The 20072-nt window shown below is 31.7% G+C and overlaps 1 protein-coding gene, 2 long non-coding RNA genes and 1 pseudogene across 3 annotated transcripts; 3 read left to right on the plus strand and 1 right to left on the minus strand.

Annotated features, from left to right (window-relative positions):
• Nucleotides 1-6272: 6272 nt before the first annotated feature.
• On the minus strand, nucleotides 6273-7417 carry LOC130512709 (uncharacterized). The gene is made up of 3 exons (XR_008946293.1): nucleotides 7298-7417; nucleotides 6674-6794; nucleotides 6273-6591 (listed from the first exon to the last, which is right to left on the minus strand). It is a non-coding gene; the product is annotated as an uncharacterized LOC130512709 (long non-coding RNA).
• Nucleotides 7418-8231: 814 nt separating this feature from the next.
• Nucleotides 8232-9036, plus strand: LOC108859833 (auxin-responsive protein SAUR32). The gene has a single exon (XM_018633743.2). It carries the CDS (start codon nucleotides 8408-8410, stop codon nucleotides 8765-8767), a length of 360 nt encoding a protein of 119 aa, XP_018489245.1. The 5' UTR covers nucleotides 8232-8407; the 3' UTR covers nucleotides 8768-9036.
• Nucleotides 9037-13803: 4767 nt separating this feature from the next.
• Nucleotides 13804-15832, plus strand: LOC108858686 (PTI1-like tyrosine-protein kinase At3g15890; annotated as a pseudogene).
• Nucleotides 15833-16782: 950 nt separating this feature from the next.
• On the plus strand, nucleotides 16783-18689 carry LOC130512376 (uncharacterized). The gene is made up of 3 exons (XR_008945888.1): nucleotides 16783-17412; nucleotides 17492-18219; nucleotides 18361-18689. It is a non-coding gene; the product is annotated as an uncharacterized LOC130512376 (long non-coding RNA).
• The last annotated feature ends 1383 nt before the right edge of the window (nucleotides 18690-20072 follow it).

The raw sequence follows: 20072 nt of genomic DNA on the forward strand, positions 1-20072 counted from the left end.
GGAGAGGTAAAATCCCATGATACATGACCATACTAAAATTCGTGAAACATGGTCCACAACCATATTTCATATTGGTTGAATTTATCATATTATGACAATTACCTATAAGGTTCAAAATCTAAAAGTCCATATGCTTGGGGATATCATGAGTTATAAAAGATTAACTTGCATCAGGTCATAGATATTATATCAGGCCATATAAGTGATAATAAATATTCCCACCTCAGACTAATACGGGTCATGAGTCCAGACATATATCATATTAAGATATTATGAATAAATCCACCACAAATATATGTGCCATCTAAGATCATATTATCTTAGAATCTCATAAGGAGGATTGGGAATATATATGTTGGATATATATTATGAATATACTTTCTCCATAAGTTTAAAAGAAACCTTGAGCCAAAATGGGTGATTTAATCATAGGCCAAGGAACAAGGATTACATAGAGTTTATGAAATCCCAAGGATTACATAGAGTTTATGAATCCCAATATCCAACATTTGAAAGGAGAAGTAGTAAGCTGGTAAAGAATGGTATCAACCATCATTGTCTTGGCAAAGATCCTCGGACTAGAAAAAGATTTATAGACGTCTATATGCTACAATGATAGCAAAATAAAATGCCAGACACATTGACCCGAGAAAGAATGACTATGTCATCCCAGCTTAGCACCACACGGTTTTGATGTCTTAAAGACACAACCAAGTTGCTACAGAGTCTAAGATAAGACCAAATATATGTTCCAAAAGGAACCTCGGAAATTAAAGAAAGGTGCAAAAAGAAACCGAGGTCATATATTTTCCAGACTAGCCCGGGATGGCTATGGCTGAGGTGCCTACTGATGTGGTTCGGGACGCTGAGCCTCTTGGTACCGAGGGCATAGTCATTGACTATGATGAGATCTCAATTAATTATTTGATGTCTGGAAATGGAAGGAAACCATATATATATAAATGTGTCGACACAATACATTCATAGAAAAAGCGCGAATATGTAGCACATGAATAATGAATCGAGGATCATGAACCCACGCAAGAGTACTCATAATAATGAATTAAGAAAGAAAGAAACGTGGGGTTTCTAAAAGTGACAGATAAAGGCGTATTGAATTGGCCATGAATATGTAAACGCCATATGATGCCCAGTGAATAAGATAAATCCTGAAAGAAGGATAAAATCGTGAGACAGACCAAGGGAGGTCTATATAATCCAAAGTGGTGGATAATACTACATATGTCACTACATATAATGTCTGGAAGAAATTCAAAATATGTAGTATGTTATATATGACTCACTAGATGATAATAATATTATTGGTACCTAAAAGGTTTACCAAAATATACTGAGCTCAGAATCATAAGATGAGAAAAGAAGTTCTCATGAACAGCATTTTCCTAAAGCTGTCCATGGACTGAATTAAATTGCTACATGTAAGCAAATAAAAAGGTTCTATAAGAACAATTCAAATCAGTCCATAGAGGAATTTTAAAATCCTTGTGTTATACTAACCAGCCTAAGATAGGTTAAATGGTTATTCATCAAACCTTAGAAAGGTTATAGACCATCACCACAAATTAGCCAAATTTTGGTAATACTTATGGTTGGTCAAAATTCTCAGCATGAACCAACCAAGCTGTGGTATGAATGAATAAGCTATCATAAGATAAGCTATAAGATTGGTCCATGATAAAGCTGTAAACCATGGATGTCATTAGACATAAATTTGAGGATCAATTAGATCAATTCTATGTCATGACCGTGTCCGGCCTAGATCAGTCCAATCGTCCATATATATATGTGTACGAATTGCCGGCACACTAAGACTGCAAAATGTCTTAGATCGATCATAGATAAACTATGGATATAAGGATCATGATCTAACAGACATGACCTATGTATAAAGTTGCCTATGGAAAATAATATTATACTCATAAAGCTAAGGCATGTCCATAAGTCCTAAAGAGCTAAGTAGCTCATACTTGATATAATGATGATCCATATTATATAAAGGATCTAAAGTATTAGCCAGCCAATATTATGGCAAAGCATATAAAAGTGATTTGGTCAAGGACCATAATCAAAACGACCAGAGTATAATATAGTACATTTTATCTAAAGTACTAAAGTGGTCGATACCAAAGTGGTACATTTTCTAAAGTACCATCAGGATTCTAAGAGACATGATATGTCTGAACAATACAAGATTGTTCAAGTAAGAATCCATGAACATCTATTCAGCAAGTGATGTTCAAATCAGGGGGAGTAGTATGTGTTGTACTCTTTTTCCTTAACTATGGTTTTATCCCAATGGGTTTTCCTAGTAAGGTTTTAATGAGGCAACATTAAGCATATTATGAACTCATATGGTTATGGCATCCAAGGTGGAGTGTTATAATATTCATTGTGTGGATGAACCATAACCAAGTACTTAACCAAGTACTAGACAAGTCCAACAAGTACAAGAGGAAGTGCAAGGAGGTTTACATCCGGTCTACATCGGTTCATCTACAAACCGGTCCGAGATTAGAAGACTCAGTCAACCTCGTTATCATCACCTTGACCAAGTCTTCATGTATGACATCAATGTAGTCAATGTAATCAATGTATAGATTTAATTCCTTGTAAAGCATTTGTAAACCCTTGTACAAACCACTATATAATGTGGTGTTGGCTAATGAGAAAACACACAACATTTCTCACAAATCACTCTCCACATTCTCTTTAGTTTATAACATTATCATTATTATTATTATATTGTCATCTTGCGATTTGATAGTCTCTTAATATGTATCCCTTTCACGGTCACTGGTTATCATCATCTTCCTTCTTTCCCCCCTCTAACTTGGTCGTATAATAAGATCTGGATGGAGTCGTTTTGAAAGCTCGCTTACAAAAAAAAAAAAAAAAACTTGGTCAAAAGTCACAAGAGCTTAAAAGAAAGAGAAACCAAAATAAGAATTCTCACAAATATATAGGTCTGCAATAAAATTTAAAAGAAAATGAGGGGGGGGGGGGGGGGGTCTGTCGACTATGTTTTTGCTATAACAAGTGAAATACCATGGTAAAATGAGAAATCCATTGACATGTCTCAAAAAGTTAATCCAAATGTTTACGTTGAAATCTTGAAACTTGAAATAATTGTTTTACACTGTTGACCAAGTAAGAAAAAGAAAAACTTGTATATACACGAATAAATAGCTGTGGGACACATCCAGCCAGAACCCATGTTTATTTTGTCTTGTATAGTTCTCTCTCCACTACTTCCTCTCATGAGTCCTTCTCTTCATAAAACCCTCTTATTTACTCATCCTTCTTATCATTCTCGTCGTACTCATCATCTCCGCATTCATTTCTCTCTTCCTTGATCCCAGCCGGATCTGATGGGGGGAGGGGGGCGGGACAACAAAAACAGAAACAGAAAAGTCTGGTTATAAAAAAGAAAAGGATTTTTAGAGGGATTTATCTTTTGAGGGGACTGTTGTCTGGCTCGAGGACTCTTATTCTAACTCAATCTAATTTTATAAAATCGGCTTGATCTGATGATTGATAAGGGTTTTAATGTCTTCGGACCAGGCTTCATTCCCCCCAATTATTACTTCCTCTCAATCCTAATTAACCAAGAAGTCTCTTTATTTTTCCCTTTCTTTGTCATTTTCGGAGCTAGGGTTTCCGTCTCTGAATCTATTTCAATGTGAAAATTTTGATCTTAAATTATTTTTGTATAATTAATTTATGGGGTAATTTCTGGTACGTCATCTGGGTTTCAATTGTGTTTGTTTGTTTCTTCTTTAATACAGTAGATTGGTGTAATGATGAAGGAAACTGATTCATGTGAGAAACAGAAAAGTCTATCATCATTACTAACTTTTTCTCGTTTTTCTGTTCTAGCTATGATTTTGTAATGATAAGTTTTGTTGTTTGTTTATTGTATGATGATGTCAGTACGAATTATAGTAGCATTAAAAGAGTAGATCTATTGATGGTCATAATCAATGATGAGGAATCAGTTTCAGTTTCAGATCCGTCTGTTTACAAGAAACTAAACAGATCTACTAGATCTGAATCTTCAAACAACTACGACTGTATATACATATACACATTTACTAGTCTAGGGTTTCTTCATTCCAACTCTCAAAATAAATAATTATACTACAACTCCAACATAATTTGTCTTATTCCTTTTGTGACTGATATGCATTATTTCTACTCACTTTCTTATACTTTTCCTTCTGCAGTACTTCAAGCATATGGAGGATCAAGGAACTCGATTTTCTTTTTCTCATTTTGAATATTTCTAATGTCGCAATATTGAGAATGTCATTTTTTACTAACAGCTGTTTTGAATGCTACTCTTTTCTTTCTATAAGTTGAACTAAATAATCTTTTTCAGTTGTTACTAGTTCACCTAATCGTTATTACGTCACCTATTATTACACTATACTTGTTATATTAGTTAACTTTTGTTGACTTTAATAGACTTCAAAAACAGTAGATATATTTAGTAGTACTATTGCTTTTTTTTGTTACAAATGATAAAGAATCGTAGTCAATACATTGAGGTATATAAACCAGTTACCGTCAATCAATATAATCAACATCTTTGTTAAGAAAGTTATCTTCTGATGCACGTTGGGTTTAGATATATTGTGGAAATGAAAGTAAAACACTTCTTGGTTTTCATAACCCCTGTGAAAAAGGTGAAATTACAAAGCGAAAGGCATAAAGTGTGGAACGAAGGAATGTTTTTATTTTTTACATTCGCTGGATCAGAGCAGGAATAAGTGAGATCCCCTATACTATATTTGAGAAGTGATTTTGCCACATGTCTTCTCTACAATCATTCTCACAAAAATAATATGACATGACTACTATAATTGATGACATGTTTTATAGATTAATATGACATGGATAATTATATTTAATGTTAATTTATATTTTTGGTAAACTTTTTAAAATATATTAATAACTCATATATTACATTTATTTTCGATTTATATTTTTGGAAATTTTTAAAATATGGTAATAACTCATAAATGATCATTAAAATAAATATATTCAATAAAAATTAAATCATAAAATCAAATTAAATCATAAAATCATAAAATCATTAGTTTCTTATATATATCTACAGATTTTATAAATATTTTTTAATTTTAATTTTTGACAAATATGAAATTTTACATCTCCTAGACTACATTTGAGAAGTGATTTTGCCACATTTCTTATCTACAATCATTTTCACAAAATAATATGACATGGCTACCAAAATTGATGACATATCTTATAGATTAATATGATATGAACAATTATATTTAATGTTAATTTATATTTTTGATAAACTTTTAAAATATGGTAATAACTCATATATTAAATTTATTGTCGATTTTTTATTTTTAGACTTTTTTAAAATATGGCAATAACTCATAAATCATCATTAAAATAAATATATTCAATTATGGCATTTCAAATTTCAAAATATCATTTAAACTAAAAATATTTCAAAAATATATACATATTTTAGAAAATTATAAAAATTAAATCGTAAAATCATTAGTTTCTTATATATATCTACAGATTTTATAAATATTGTTTAATTTTAATTTTTGACAATTATGCAATTTTACATATTTATTTAATATATTTAATTAAAATAAATAGATATAAAAATCTACCTAAGATTATAATTTTAAATTTTTTTTTGCACATTCTTAAATATAATTCAAAATAAATAAAATTGTTTTATCTTAATTTTAATGTTCAGTTAAATCAAATTTATATTAAAATATTGATAAGAAAAAAAATTTATAATAAAAATTAAATATAATTTATATTTATGTGTTAAAAAATATTTTAAATTTTTTTTACTGCACATGGTGCAGGAAAACACCTAGTATACTTAAAATAAACAGATAAATGTTAGAAATAAACACCAATCTAGAAGAAATTGTGTGGAAGATTACAATGTAAAAAGTAGAATTTGATTTTTGTCTTCCAAAAGTTTATCTTTTCACTAGTGATTACACAAATCACAAGTCTTTTACATTTTGTCTTTTTGACTTTGTTTTCATTTTACAAGTTGCTAACTTTCTATGTGCTTTATGAACGAAGACTTTGACTTTAATCTTCTTAGAGCATCCACAACCATGGACTTGTTAGATGAGTCCTTAAGATTATTAAAGTAATTTTTTTATTTTTGAGTAGCTAAGGACTCTAATGTGTGCAATGGTATTCCTTAATTAGGAGTTTTCCATAACAAACTTGTTTTCTCTTTATCAAAACGAACAAAGAGTATATACATGTTCCAAGCATATTATGCACTCTCTAAAAGCTAAAAGAAGTAATATCAAATCTCTAATACTAAATTCCCGAGACATTTAATCAAAGGTTTTAACTCTCACCTCTGTTTGTTCATCTCACTCCAGCCGCCTTCAGATTGTGCTTCTAGTTCTGCAATTCTCTGTAATGACGCTTGCTCTATGCACACACGGCGTTTGCGTTCCTCGTCGAGCAAAACATCTTGTACCTTAGTTCAGCCATTTCTTGAGTAAGGTCTTATGCTTCTTCCTTCGCCTTCGGTTTCTCCTGCACATACCAAAACTAGCTAAGATTAACCCTATTGACCAAAACATAGCAAATAGAAATCCTTTTAGTTTTTCAAACGTACTTTCAGCTTCTTCACAAGATCTTCCTGCAGCTGTATCTGTTTCTCCATATCCTCCATTTTATCAATCAAAGTTATATTCCAGGGAAGTTCTAGTTTCTTGATGATTGCATCAAAACATTCGCTGTCAGACACAACACCAACCAACACTTGTTGATTACAAAGACAAACTCAGAACCAAACATTAAACCAACTTCATTCAGCCCCAACAAATCCGGTCTCCACAACCGGCTAAAATGGTCGGTGATGACCAGTGGGCAGAACGTTTTTTTGATAAGACCCGGAATTGCCCGAGACCCATACCTAACTGAAAACTACTCTAAGCCAACACAAAGTCTTCTGTTCAAACTAAACACACGCATGCACACATGGCTCAGCTCAGCGAAGAAGCCCTCTGCGTTTAGAGGTTGTTGTTCGTCTTTAATACTATTTTCAGAGGAGGCGATTATCTCTCTCAGCTCTTCGTTCTGCTTCTCAAAGGGCTCGGCCTTCTCTTGCGCCTTTCGAGACTGAAACTGAAGCTCATCGATTATTCATTTCAAGTGATCTTTCTCTTGGATGCTTTGAGACGAGAATAACAAATAACCTAATCTTATCCTTAAATCTACAACACAAGAGTCGATTTACCTTGGAAGATCGTGGCTTGGAAGATCGCAGAAGAAGATGGATTGAAATCGCTTCCGTCGAGAATGAATTTTTTTTTTTTGCAAAACGAAACCCAATAGTCACCGAGCCAATCTCCCACCGCCACGTACACTAAGGATCAGGTCCTTCCAGACCTTATTTACGGACTGGTCCTTAACTATGTTAGTTTTAATATTAATATTTTAATCACTTAAACCTAAAGATAGCCGCTAAGGATTCGTGACGTTACTCTGTTGCGGGTGGTCTTATAACCATGTTTTCAGTGTCTGTCTGTCTTTCTAGCTACCTCTATAGGATTTGATGTCAAATTTAAACCGGTGTCCCTTTGTGTCTTTACATTTATGTTCTTTTTTACACCATGGTGAATTGTTATTTTTATTTTTTTCCCAATGGTTATTGATTATCTGTGGCGCATTATTATGCAACCTTTTAATACTTTTGAGAAAATACATCCTCGATAACACTTAACTGTTGTCAACTATTTTTTTTATTTTCTGATTAATTTGGTGCTGAAGTTTTTGATATGTATAATGTATTTCATGATTCTTAGTGTTCCGTTTTCTCTTATCAAGACATATCTGGTTAAAGATTTTATGGATGTTATAAACAAGATTTTGAAACATTGGTAACTGGAACTTTATATTTGGACTCTTGTAGTGAAGGAAAAGGCCCAATTCTACTGGCAATTTTCTTTCATCTTTTGTTTCTTTCCAACTTTGGACCAAAAGGCCTAATTAGGCCCATTCAGTGGGCCTCAATAAGTTTATGAAATATGGTTAGCATGTACTAGGAAACGAGAAACAAATTGAATCTAACAAATAGAAAACTAAAATCCTCTTTAAAAAATTTCGGAATAGCATATATGTTTCCCTTTACAAAAAGTCTCACTTCTGAACCTTCTATTGTTTTATCCCAGTCAGCAAAGCTCATTAAATCCAATTTTTCTTATCTCCTCCACAATAAAAATGGGCCACTTTATTAAGTGTCATAAACTCTCTCCCTTCCACTTGAGAACCCTTGGCCTCTCTCGAACCGTTTTCCAAGCCAATTTTTTTTCCTCAGTTTTCTTTTCTCTTCATCGTTTTAAAAATTATGGGTTCCCGAGTGAAAAACCTCAAGAGCTTCCATTCAAATGGTTTTAAGAACAACAGAAAACAAGGGATCAGAGATGTTCCAAAGGGCTGTTTAGCAATCAAAGTGGGATCAAGTGAAGAGGAGAAACAAAGATTTGTTGTTCCTGTTTTCTATTTTAACCATCCATTGTTCATGCAACTCCTAAAGGAAGCAGAAGAAGAGTATGGATTCGAGCAGAAAGGTAACATCACGATCCCTTGCCACGTGGAGGTTTTCCGGCATGTTAAAGACAAGATCCATAGAGAGATATCGGTTAATTATCATGGTAATCATCATGATAATAGCCATAACCATCTTGTTGGATGTTTTAGAGCTTAATGATGTGATGGTATAATATGAGCATGAATATAAAGATGATACAAGCAAGCACTAGCGGTACAAAAAGATATTGTCTTTGCTTTTAATATTTCAGCTTTTGTTCCTTTTTAATTTTGATTTATTTTAGTTGTTTGATATTCTTGTGGAGTTGTGGAGCCAAACACGGCCTAACCCACAAGATTAATAGTAGAAGTGCATGTTGTTGGTAAAAAACGTGAGATTATGAATGTTATTTGTTCGATTTATAGTTCTTATATGTTCTATATGTTTATGAACGATTTGAAGTCACTAAAAAACGAGTCATGTGTCCGAGTCTTTGAGTTGTTTGCGAGTCCGAGTCTTAAGGCCACTAGTTAAATTTGTTGTTACAGTCATTAAGATCTCCTATCTTTTAGAAAATCGTTTTTCAAGTTCTAGGACGTTTGTTAGACATAAACTCCCTTTAAAGTCAAGTCTGTATGCTCTCACGAGCTTTCTTTCAGTTAAGCTAATAAACGTACTATTCAGAATATTTTTTTTGAAAAGAACTATTCAGAATATTGGTGTCTCGGTTCTAGATACAACACGATTATCGCGACGGTAAATATGATTGTAGGAGGCGATGACGAATAAGTTTTGGCAATTTGCGTTTAATATTTTGTTAGGAGACGTACAAGTTTGAAAAGTGGAAAAGGGATAATCACTAATAAATCAAATTGTTTCCACTTGTTAGGAAAAATCACTAATAAATAAATTGTTTCCACTTCTTTTGCTTAAATAAATTGTTTCCACTTGTTAGGAAAAATCAAAGATTCAGTTTATCAATTTTACAACTGTTCATTTTAGCAAAAGAAAGTAATAGTAATAACTAGATTTTGATCCGCGTTTTTAAACCGCCAATAATTTTTTCTTTCCAAATTTTATATACATATGTAAAATATTTGTAATTTCATGTATATATATATATTATTCAACTTTATTTCAGATTTGAGAGATCATATGGAGTTTAAAATTGTAGAGTGTTAGTATTGAAAAACGGGTTAAACCTACCTTACCCAATTTATCCGCTGTGGGTTGTGTCATTTTTTTGACTTAAACTTTTGACATGCATGACCCGCAAGAAAAATATATAACACCCACACCTACTCAGCTTAATTTTGCGGGCAACCGACGGAACCCACAGATAATTATTTAAATAATAAAAATAATTATTTTATTTATTTTTTCAAAAAATAATATAAACAATATATATTTTTAATACTGAAAACTTATATCTTAAAATATATTTGATCCGCATCTATACCCGCGATTTAAGAAGATTTGGAATATAGTATATTTTCATAGTATATCTTCCTTTTAAACAAAAATATATAATGTAAAATCTGTTTTTGATAATAATTTTAAGATAAGAATATATTTAGTAGAATTATTCACGGCTATAGAAAATTTTGGGAACCTATATTTAAGATGAATATATTTTTGAAAAATGGAAGTTATAGAGAATATTATTGGAATTTATTTGATTTGAATCCAAACAATTGATGACTTTCTATATATTATGTTTTAAATAAAACCTTTAAAATAGTAATGAGTTAGAAAATATCTATACTATTATTTGCGAAGTAAATTTTCGTAACGGAGCTCTCACATTAAAAGTTAGAATGGTTAATATCGATACTACCCTTAAGGAATAAAATATATAATTAAGCTAAAAATGAGAACGAAAATTAATTTATTTGATTAGATAATAGATTAAAATTAAAATTAATAATAGTAAGAGTTATCCAAAATCTAAAAATATTTTAAAATCTAAATATAATTCATATATGCATGTTGTGTTGTTATCTGAATTTGTTTTAAATATAAAGTTGAAAACATAAAGTATATAACTAAATATTAATCAAATAAAATTTTTAATTTTATATAATTGAAAATAATATTAAGTGACTTTTAAGATTTATTTCTATATAATAAATATGTGTACAAGAAAATTTCAAAAAAAAATTATAACTAATATGTAAGAATTTCAAATGAAATAAAATAATAATTCATTATCATAGTCTTTTAGTTAGTAACACATATATTAATGAGTAATTATAAAATATTTAGTAATTATGACTTAATATAATAAAAATATTTTTTAAAATAAAAAAGATAATTCATATACATATTTTGTTATTATCCAAGAATATCTTTAATAAAGATTAAACAATTATTTCTATATATATTATCATCTAAAAGAATATCTATTAATCATAAATAAAATTAGTAGCAAAAATATATCGTTAAAAATATTTCTACTATATATATGAAAGCTTTCAATAAATTAATGAATAGATATTTTGATAAATAAATTTCATATATTAATAATTTGATATTATGTAAAAAGATTAAAGATCATAAACAATAACTTATCATGATATTTAATTAGTAATTGTAAAATGATTAAGCCCGCTTGAGCGGGCACAACACCTAGTATTATTTTAAAATCTGATCTTCTTGAAATCGATTGAGAAAACACTGGAAAAAGCCAAATGACGTTCACTATCAAAAGACTTAAAAAGTTTGTATTCGAGAATCAATTTTGTATTGACAATTTAAATTTATTTCAAAAAGATGTTTACATGAATTAAAATAAAAAATAAAAACTGGTCTGAAAGAAAATATTATTATTTCAGAATCAATTAATTTACTATTCGATGGATCATATATTTAAATTATTGGGCTATTTTTGTTTAGTTGGACATTATTATTGATCGGGCTTTTAATTTCTTTAAACCACTAAAGGTATTTAAAAAAGGGATATTTTGTAATTTCTTTGAAAATTCAGACATAGATTCCTAAACAATCATGTGTTTTAATAGTATAGATATTTCTTTATCTTTCCATTGTAACGCCTGGTTTATACGTCGGCATTAAATTTGATTGACTCTATAAGTAAATTATTTGTCCATAGAAACTTGCACACAAAATATAAAAAAGTTAGTCAGACTCTGTTTTATCTCTATAAGTTTATACTACTCGAATATTAAAATTATAGATATGCCTAACACAAATAGTTCTTGAATTTTCTCTCTAGTTATTCAGAATAACTGGCGCATACTTTTTTGTTGTCTCTCATCTGCTAAGATCAAGTGGTAGTCGAATCTGATGCGTTCCGAAGAGGCGTTCTGTCTGACTGGATCAAATCTATATGAGAAAAATACGCTATTTCTTGCCTCTTTTGTTAGAGATTGCGCTTGCAAATTCCTAGTTCTAAGTATGCTAAAGTCCTAGAAACCATCTTTCAGGAGACAAAAGGATATTAGCTCGAAGGCAAAGGCTGGTCAGTCGACAAAGTTATCTAACATGTCCACCAAGTCCAAACAATCTGTCTCCATGTGGATCGCGGCACAATAGAACTCTCTTAGGCAAGACATCTCCCAAATGAGACCCTCCATTTAGTCATGGAGTGCTGATAGGCTCTTCTAACATCTTTGCAGTCCAAATCTCTCGATTCTCATTTAATCCTTGTAGAGCCATCCTAGTTCACTGACCGTACCATTGTCGATCTATGATGCGGAAAATCGGGCGTTGAGTTAAGAAATATTACATTAACTGAATTAATTAAATCTTACACTAAAATATAAAACTATAAATTGAAATACATAATTAAATATTAAACTACAAAAAAATACCACATTATTCCATAAAATGTTTATGTAATGTTCTATCTTTAGTTACATAAAAAAATATTTTGGATAATATTTTAGAGATTTTAGAGGTCCATGAGAAAAATTACGTGAGTATTAGTGTTATTGTAATATTTAAAAACGTAATAGTTACGTCTTCATGTACCATTTAAAAAATATCAAGTTTCTTTTGAAATATTTTTATTGTCTAATTCTAGTTTTAAAATAATATAAATTATATTTTAATTCTTTTATTTAATTTTATATGTAAAAATTGAATTTGTTAAAAGAATCTGAAATATTTAGGAGATATAGAAGTTTTAAGGATTAAAACGGCAAACAAAAAATACTTAAAATCAAAAATGTGATGTGTAATTAATTGTAAAAAAACAAAATGCAAATAAAAAGATGAGATTTCAAATTTGAAGTTTTGAATTTCATAATTCTAAATTTAAAGTTTTGAAGTTTCTAAGCAAAAACTCTATATTTGAATTTATAGAGTTTTTTCTGGAGATGTTCCAATTTAGTTATTTATACTTCCAATTTTAATATAGATAATAATAATAATAATAATAATAAATAATAATAGTAAGCTACATTATCGCGGTATTTCACCTGTTAATTGGCACATTCTTTACAATTTGAATCTTATGTGTTATAGCATATCTGGGATAAGAAAATATTATGGTGTGTTGGAAATTTGGAATACATGAAAGTAAGAAACAAAAAGTCGAATAAACATTTAAAGAAATACAGTTGTTGGAAATTACGAGATTCCCAAATTTCCGTAAGGATAGTGGCAAACGAATCCACTAAAGCTCAGCGATCATGAGTCATGGCGTGTAATAAATAAATGGCTAGGATTCAGTTGTCGGTCGAGTGTGTCCACTAGTGGAAAACCTTTATAATATATTTTTTAATTATGGTTATTACAATAATCAACATATTACATACCTCTAGAAAAATACTACCCTTTTTTTTGGTAAACAAATACTACCCTTTTCTTGGTCCTATTAATCTTTTTGATGTTAAAGAACATTAGACGATAATCAAACATGTCAGTTGTGTAGTGTTAGTAAATTGTATTGTACAGTTTATTTCATAATTGTCATATCCAAGCCGTACCAGAACCGAACATTAGGTAAAAAGTTCTGAAAAAGAACACAGAGTATTCCGTTATTAGAACTATCTATATATCTTAATATATAAAATAGACTTCTCTGGCACCTTAAGCAGCCACGTCGCCTCTGGAGATGAGGGCATTTTGCGATACGTGTTGCTTCTTAATTGGCCAAGTGAGTGCACGCATCTATATATATGTCACGCGCGTTGCTTGTCTGTCTTTAACAAATTGTATATGTTCGTGTTTTTGTTTTGGGCTTCTAAATGTTGTCGACAATTCAAGCCCATTCCCATGCGAATCCACTACGCCTTTCTTTTTTTAGACACAAACCACTACGCCTTGCTTTTGTCGATCCGTTGCGTTTTGTAGTTTAGGGTTCCTCTGTGTTCTTCTTCTTCCGGCGAATTCTTAACCTCCGAGTTTTCGACGTAGCAAAACACTCCCTCTCCTACCCGTAACGCCTCATAACTTCTCTACTTCAGTCATTTAATTCCAGTTTTCCCTTCATTCTCCCACTCCTCCTTCATTAAAATTTCAATAAGCCTTTTCGTTTGCTCTGAAACGGCCAAAATCCCCACCTATATATATCTCACCTTCTTATCATGCAAACTACAACTCGAACCAAATCCGAAAACATTCGATTTCCAAGCAACCGATTCCAATGGCTAAGAGATCATTAAGAGATATTCATCAGAGTTAGCCAAAGAAACTGCATTTGCACTTGATTCACTCAGCTATCACTAACATGTAATAGTCGTAGCTTTTCCTTCGCTTTCTCTAATTCTGATTACTGTAACAGCTAGAAAATCCTTTGTACTAGCTGTTGTGGAAAAGGATTTGATGGGTACGTATCTGTTTATTTCTTAGTTCATTGATTCCGATAATTTTTAAAATCTTATTCTTTAATTCATGGTTTTGTCTGATCTTTCCTTTGGTTACTGTGAAAAGTGTTTTCGGCTAAATCTGTTATGGAGTTCTTCCTGATTGTGTGCAAGATTTTTTTTCAGTTTTGGAGTCTATTTATGCTCCAATCTTCATGCCGTCCTTCGTATCTAATGGTTTTCATGTGAAGTTTATTTCTTTTGTTGGAGGTTTCTAGAAAAAAAACACAGATACTATGTTATCAACTTCACTAATCGTTGAATAGTTATGAAGATCAGTTATGGCTCAGTTTGTCATTTCTTGATTTGTTGGTCTGAAAAAGAAAGATAGTGATGTCACGCTTACACAAGAAAAAGAAAGTGGAAACAGAGCCGTCTAGGAAGATATTCTCATTGAAGGAGCTCCACTCAGCCATACACATCTGTAACTACGACAACAAACTCGGTGAAGGTCGCTTTGGCAGTGTGTATTGGGGTCAGCTCTCCAATCATTCACAAGTATATTCATCTCAACGTTTTTTCTCTTTAACTGAAACTGTTATGTAGAATGTTCTTCTTTAATCTTGTGAGGTGAAACAATCTGCTGGCCTGTTCCGTATTTTGTTGATCATTTGTGTTCTTTCAGGTTGCAGTCAAGAGACTCAAGGCATGGAGTAACAGAGAAGATATATCTGTTGTTGAACTCGAGATTCTTTCCCGTATTCGGCAAAAGAAAATTTTGAGTGTTCGTGGGTACTGTGATGAAGGACAGGAACGTCTTCTTGTCTATGATTACATGCCGAACTTGAGTCATGTCTCAAAGCTTCATGGCCAGTATTCGGGATAGTGGTCTCTAGATTCGATCACTCGGATAAAGATTGCCATAAGATCTGCTCAGGCCCTTGCGTGAGTCTCAAGCTCTAAAACCATTCAAGAATAAGTTTAATATGTTCTTAGTTTCTGACATTTTTAGTCTTTTGCTCAGATACCTATACCGTCATGCAACGCTGCATATAGTCAAGGGAGATGTCAGAGCTAGAAACGTGTTGCTAGAATTTGAGTGTGAACCTCATGTTATGGACTTTGGAAATGGCAGACTGATGCCAGATGATGACGAAAAATGGAGCTACTAAATCCAGAAGTAACAATGGGTATATCTCGCCAGAATGTGTTGCATCAGAGAAAGAATCAGAAGTCGAAGACGTGTACAGTGTTGGTATCTTATTGCTAGAACTGGTTAGCGGTAAGAGACAAGCTGGGAGGCTAAGCGCAACAACAAAGCATGGTATAACCGTGTGGGTGTATCCGTTCACTTGCCTCGGATGTGATGATTAACATGTACTGAATATTGTACTAGGAAATTAATAAACCTTTGCTCTCATGGTTTTTCCTTCAAAAGAAGACCATGTGAGCTACTCCGTTGTGTCCGCTACTCCGCTGTATGCCACGGTCAAATGTCTCAAATATCTTGCAGAGTTTATCTTGACAAATAATAAAGTTATACAAATCCAAAATCTTATTTATAATTTTTTTGGCATTAAGTATTCACGTGTATACAATATCAACATTTTCCTACCTCACCCATCACAAAGCATCAACAAATGAATTCAAATCATCCACTATTAATAATTGACAAACTTCAAATTTCCAAAGGCGATGTCATTACCCATCCTGACCAATCAAGAAGATTTAAAATTATTGATGACAAAAAAAAAAAATTTAAAATTATTGTGATATACATAAAATAATTTATTAATACATGTACAAATCACTTCATGTGTTCTCTTTGTTATTTAATTTTGTACACTTTGAACTTATCGAAATTTTGAATAAAAGTCGCAATATAAAAATAAAATCTTCAAATAGATCAAACTTTCTGGTATATAATTAATAAAAATTGTAATATAATAATAAAATCTTCAAATAGATAACAATAATCGCCAGCATTGAATCAAGAATATCGTAACAAGGCTTCCACCATTTAATTAAGTGGAACATCTCCATCTCAATTCCATAATTTATTCCAAAAATGAAATGCAAAATAAAGTATGAACCAAAGAATAAAAAGTTACTCCATTTTATTGTCACTAACCATTATCAATAGATCAAAAAACAATTGAAATCATTAGAGAATAAAATATACGAACCCGGCGCGTAGCGCCGGAATACCACTAGTATAACAATAAAGTTGGGAAATCTGCATTTTCCCGCTGCCACGTCACCCTGGAGAGAGGGGCGTTTTGCACCACGTGTCGAGACTATATTAAATTGTGTGTGTCACGCATTTTTATCTCTCGCACGCGTCTGCGTATACTATGCTTTTATTATTGTTTCGGTGTAACCTTATTAATCTCTCACTACACGAAACCAAAAATTTTCGCTTCCGTTGTATTATTTTATTTGGGCTTTTCGATTTAAGTCCAGGCCCATTGTGGACTTATCTTTTGTTTATGTCCAGCCCCAATTTATCATTTGCTGTCTCAGAGAATGTATCTAGGTCACAGCGCCGTCTTTGATATTGTTAAGAAGGCGCCTCTGATGAGAATCTAGAAACGCATGCGGCTATATTTAATAGGTCCTTTAATCCGGGGAGTTAACAACCTTCATCCCACTCTCCCCACTATGTACCATTAATCAGAGCTCAGACCCTTCATCTTCAAGCGGCCAAAGTTCTCCTATAAATTGCCATTGTGCAGTGATGAAGACGGCCATATCAATGGAAACTACAAGTCTCAACTCTGCTAATTAACATCTCCAACAATGTTTCCTTCACCATTTTTCTTATTTGGAAGGCGGCCGTTGTTCAACTATGGCGGAGGTCCGTCTTCTTCGCTTTTGGGAGGCTCGAGATATTACTAATGGGTGTCACGTTAGAGCGACTACATACAAAAACATGACTCTCAGGCTAAGGGTCAGAGAGGCTGATAGGTTTAATGAGAGGTTTGGAACAGGGGAAGTCGAGAGTGGTGGGACTTTGATTCTTTAAGACAACATCAACACTAAGATACAGAGGTAAATTGTTTTTCTTTTGCGTCTTTGAAACCTTTTATTGATATTGAGTCTACAGTGATATTACCCTTATGGTGTGCAGGATCAGAACATTGAGAGGGGCTGTGTTTTAGAAATGCGTAGAGATGCTCTTGAAACTATATGGGACTTATTGCATGGTGATGCTTCTCTTACGTGATAAAGAAACCATATAATGTTGCTTTGCTATTTCAGATTTTCTTTTGCTTTTTAATGTGTTTTGCAGTAACGTTTTATAGTTGTTTTCTTGGGGCTGTCAAGGATTGAACTTATGTATTGTCCAAGAAAATAACATAATTTCTATTTTGTGTCCATGTCAATCTGCCTACGTTAGTTTGACTCTGAAACTTGTAAAGCTCGCATGTCTTAAACCGTATGCGGACTAAACCATTCCATTAATTTTTTTGGTTTTGTTACCGGTGTCGTCGTGTTTGTGAACTTGGCATGACTCAGGCATACAAAAGCTTCCTCATATTATAAGTATTTTAATCCTAAACTAGGCAAGGCAATTAAATGTAAAAAGATTCCCAGTCACGAGAAAAAATGTTTTTCTAAATATATGAAATTACAAAATCTTTTACTCTATTTTGTACACATGTTAAATCAATAATCACGTCACGTCCCAAAGTCTTATAGAAGAATGACACTTCTTTTAACAGAAAGACAATGTTCTCATGTTCCATAGGTCAATTGAAGACTAATAAAAGAGAGCGAAGAGTCTCTTAATGGAAGACACTGTTCTCCTGTAAAATCTTTTTGAAGGAACTTCAGAAGACGTTGAGTCAACAAAAGGTAACTTCTTATGCGATATCGTCTATCTGAACCGATGAATAGTTGTTCTAGGAAGTCTTTTTTTTAGTTTCAGGTTCAGTCATGCTTTATATTCCTCCACATAAGACTTAAATGATCTGAATATACCTTCTTCTGTTCCAGATTCTCTTGAAAACTTAAAGAGCAGCAGTGCTAAAGGCAAAGTTATTACATATTCAAAAGATGCCATTTCCAAATGGTTTCTTACGGGGGCAATAAGAAAACGAGACATTCACTATCTGTTTGGAGAACTACAAGTCTACACTCATGGGAACAGCATATGCTCTCTTATTTGTGGGGACAACTTTCATTTTGTGGGGACAACTTTCGTTTTCTTATTACGGGGGCAATAAGAAAACGAGACATTCACTATCTGTTTGGAGAACTACAAGTCTACATTCATGGGAACAGCATATGCTCTCTTATTTGTGGGGACAACTTTCATTTTGTATGCATCGATCAATGGCTTCATAAACTGTCCGGTATTTAAAGAGACTAATTTGTGATTTAAATCTTACTTATCATTTCCCAATCACCATTTGTGGTGTGCAAATATAAAGTCCAAATCATGGGCTACGATAAAAGAGCTGCGAACCTTCACCTTTTTAAATACAAAAGAATGCAATTTTAACAAAAATATTAAATAACTCAACGAATAAAAATATAGAGATTTAATTTGGAGATATAAAATAAAAATATTGTACATATACAAACCAGATTTACTGGCAGTTGCCATGAATTTAGAAGTGCTTTTTACTGTATATTTTGATTTAAGATAAGATGTGTGTCATTTATATTCAAGATGACATGAAACAAAAACAGTTACTTTCGACACTACAAGATCAAATATATTATAAATAAAACAATATATCTATGATAAATTTTACAAACTAAAATTGCACAAAAAATCCAGACAATCTGCGCGTAGCGCGGACACACCACTAGTACATACAATATATGACATTTCCTGATAAGGGGATAATCAAGAGAGACACGGACAATAAGGTGTCTCAATTAAAAATTTGTGACTCAGACAAGATCATCTATCCCCTATATATTAAAAGGAAAGATTTTAAAAAATATGAACCTCAATTTTGTATTAATTAAAAATACACCCCATCCTATGTGGCAGTTTATTATGCTCTTAATTGTCTGACGTGGCGGCTTTATAGGCGATTTTATTAACCTTAGTCTAATATTTCGGTCGCATTATATTTATAGTATAGTTTAATATATCATAGGCTATATAGTTGTATTTATTGTTTCACAGACTTTCCTTAAATAAAACCTACGAAATTACCTAATGTGATTAAAATATATATAGCAATTAATAATTTTCAATTATAAAGATTTGATAACAATCTGTATACTTTTTCTCACTTTGCTTATTCTTTAATATTAAAATAAATTACATAATTATATTAATCATATAATAAAAATCTGGATTTTTTTTGTGTATGTTGTATTTCGAATTTTTCAAAACGAGTATAAATTACTAAAACTGTTAAAAGTCTCATATAAACTTTTAGGATCAAGGTTTTAATTTTTTCTATATTAAAATATAATGATTATAAGACCATATGAAGAAATAATTTTATTTTAATATTTTTATGTTAATATACATATATATATTTTTCATATCGTTTAAATTAAACTATACATCGTATGAAAATACATACTTATATTTTGATATTTGCATTGAACATATATTGAAACATTAATATTTTAATTTTTAAAATGATTATAAATTATTAAAACTACTAAACATTTCACATTAAAAAAATTCATTGGTGTAAAGTTTTGTTACACAAATATGCAAATAATCATAAAATCAT

This window comes from Raphanus sativus, chromosome 5 (assembly GCF_000801105.2).
Source record: "Raphanus sativus cultivar WK10039 chromosome 5, ASM80110v3, whole genome shotgun sequence".
Lineage (NCBI taxonomy): Eukaryota > Viridiplantae > Streptophyta > Magnoliopsida > Brassicales > Brassicaceae > Raphanus > Raphanus sativus.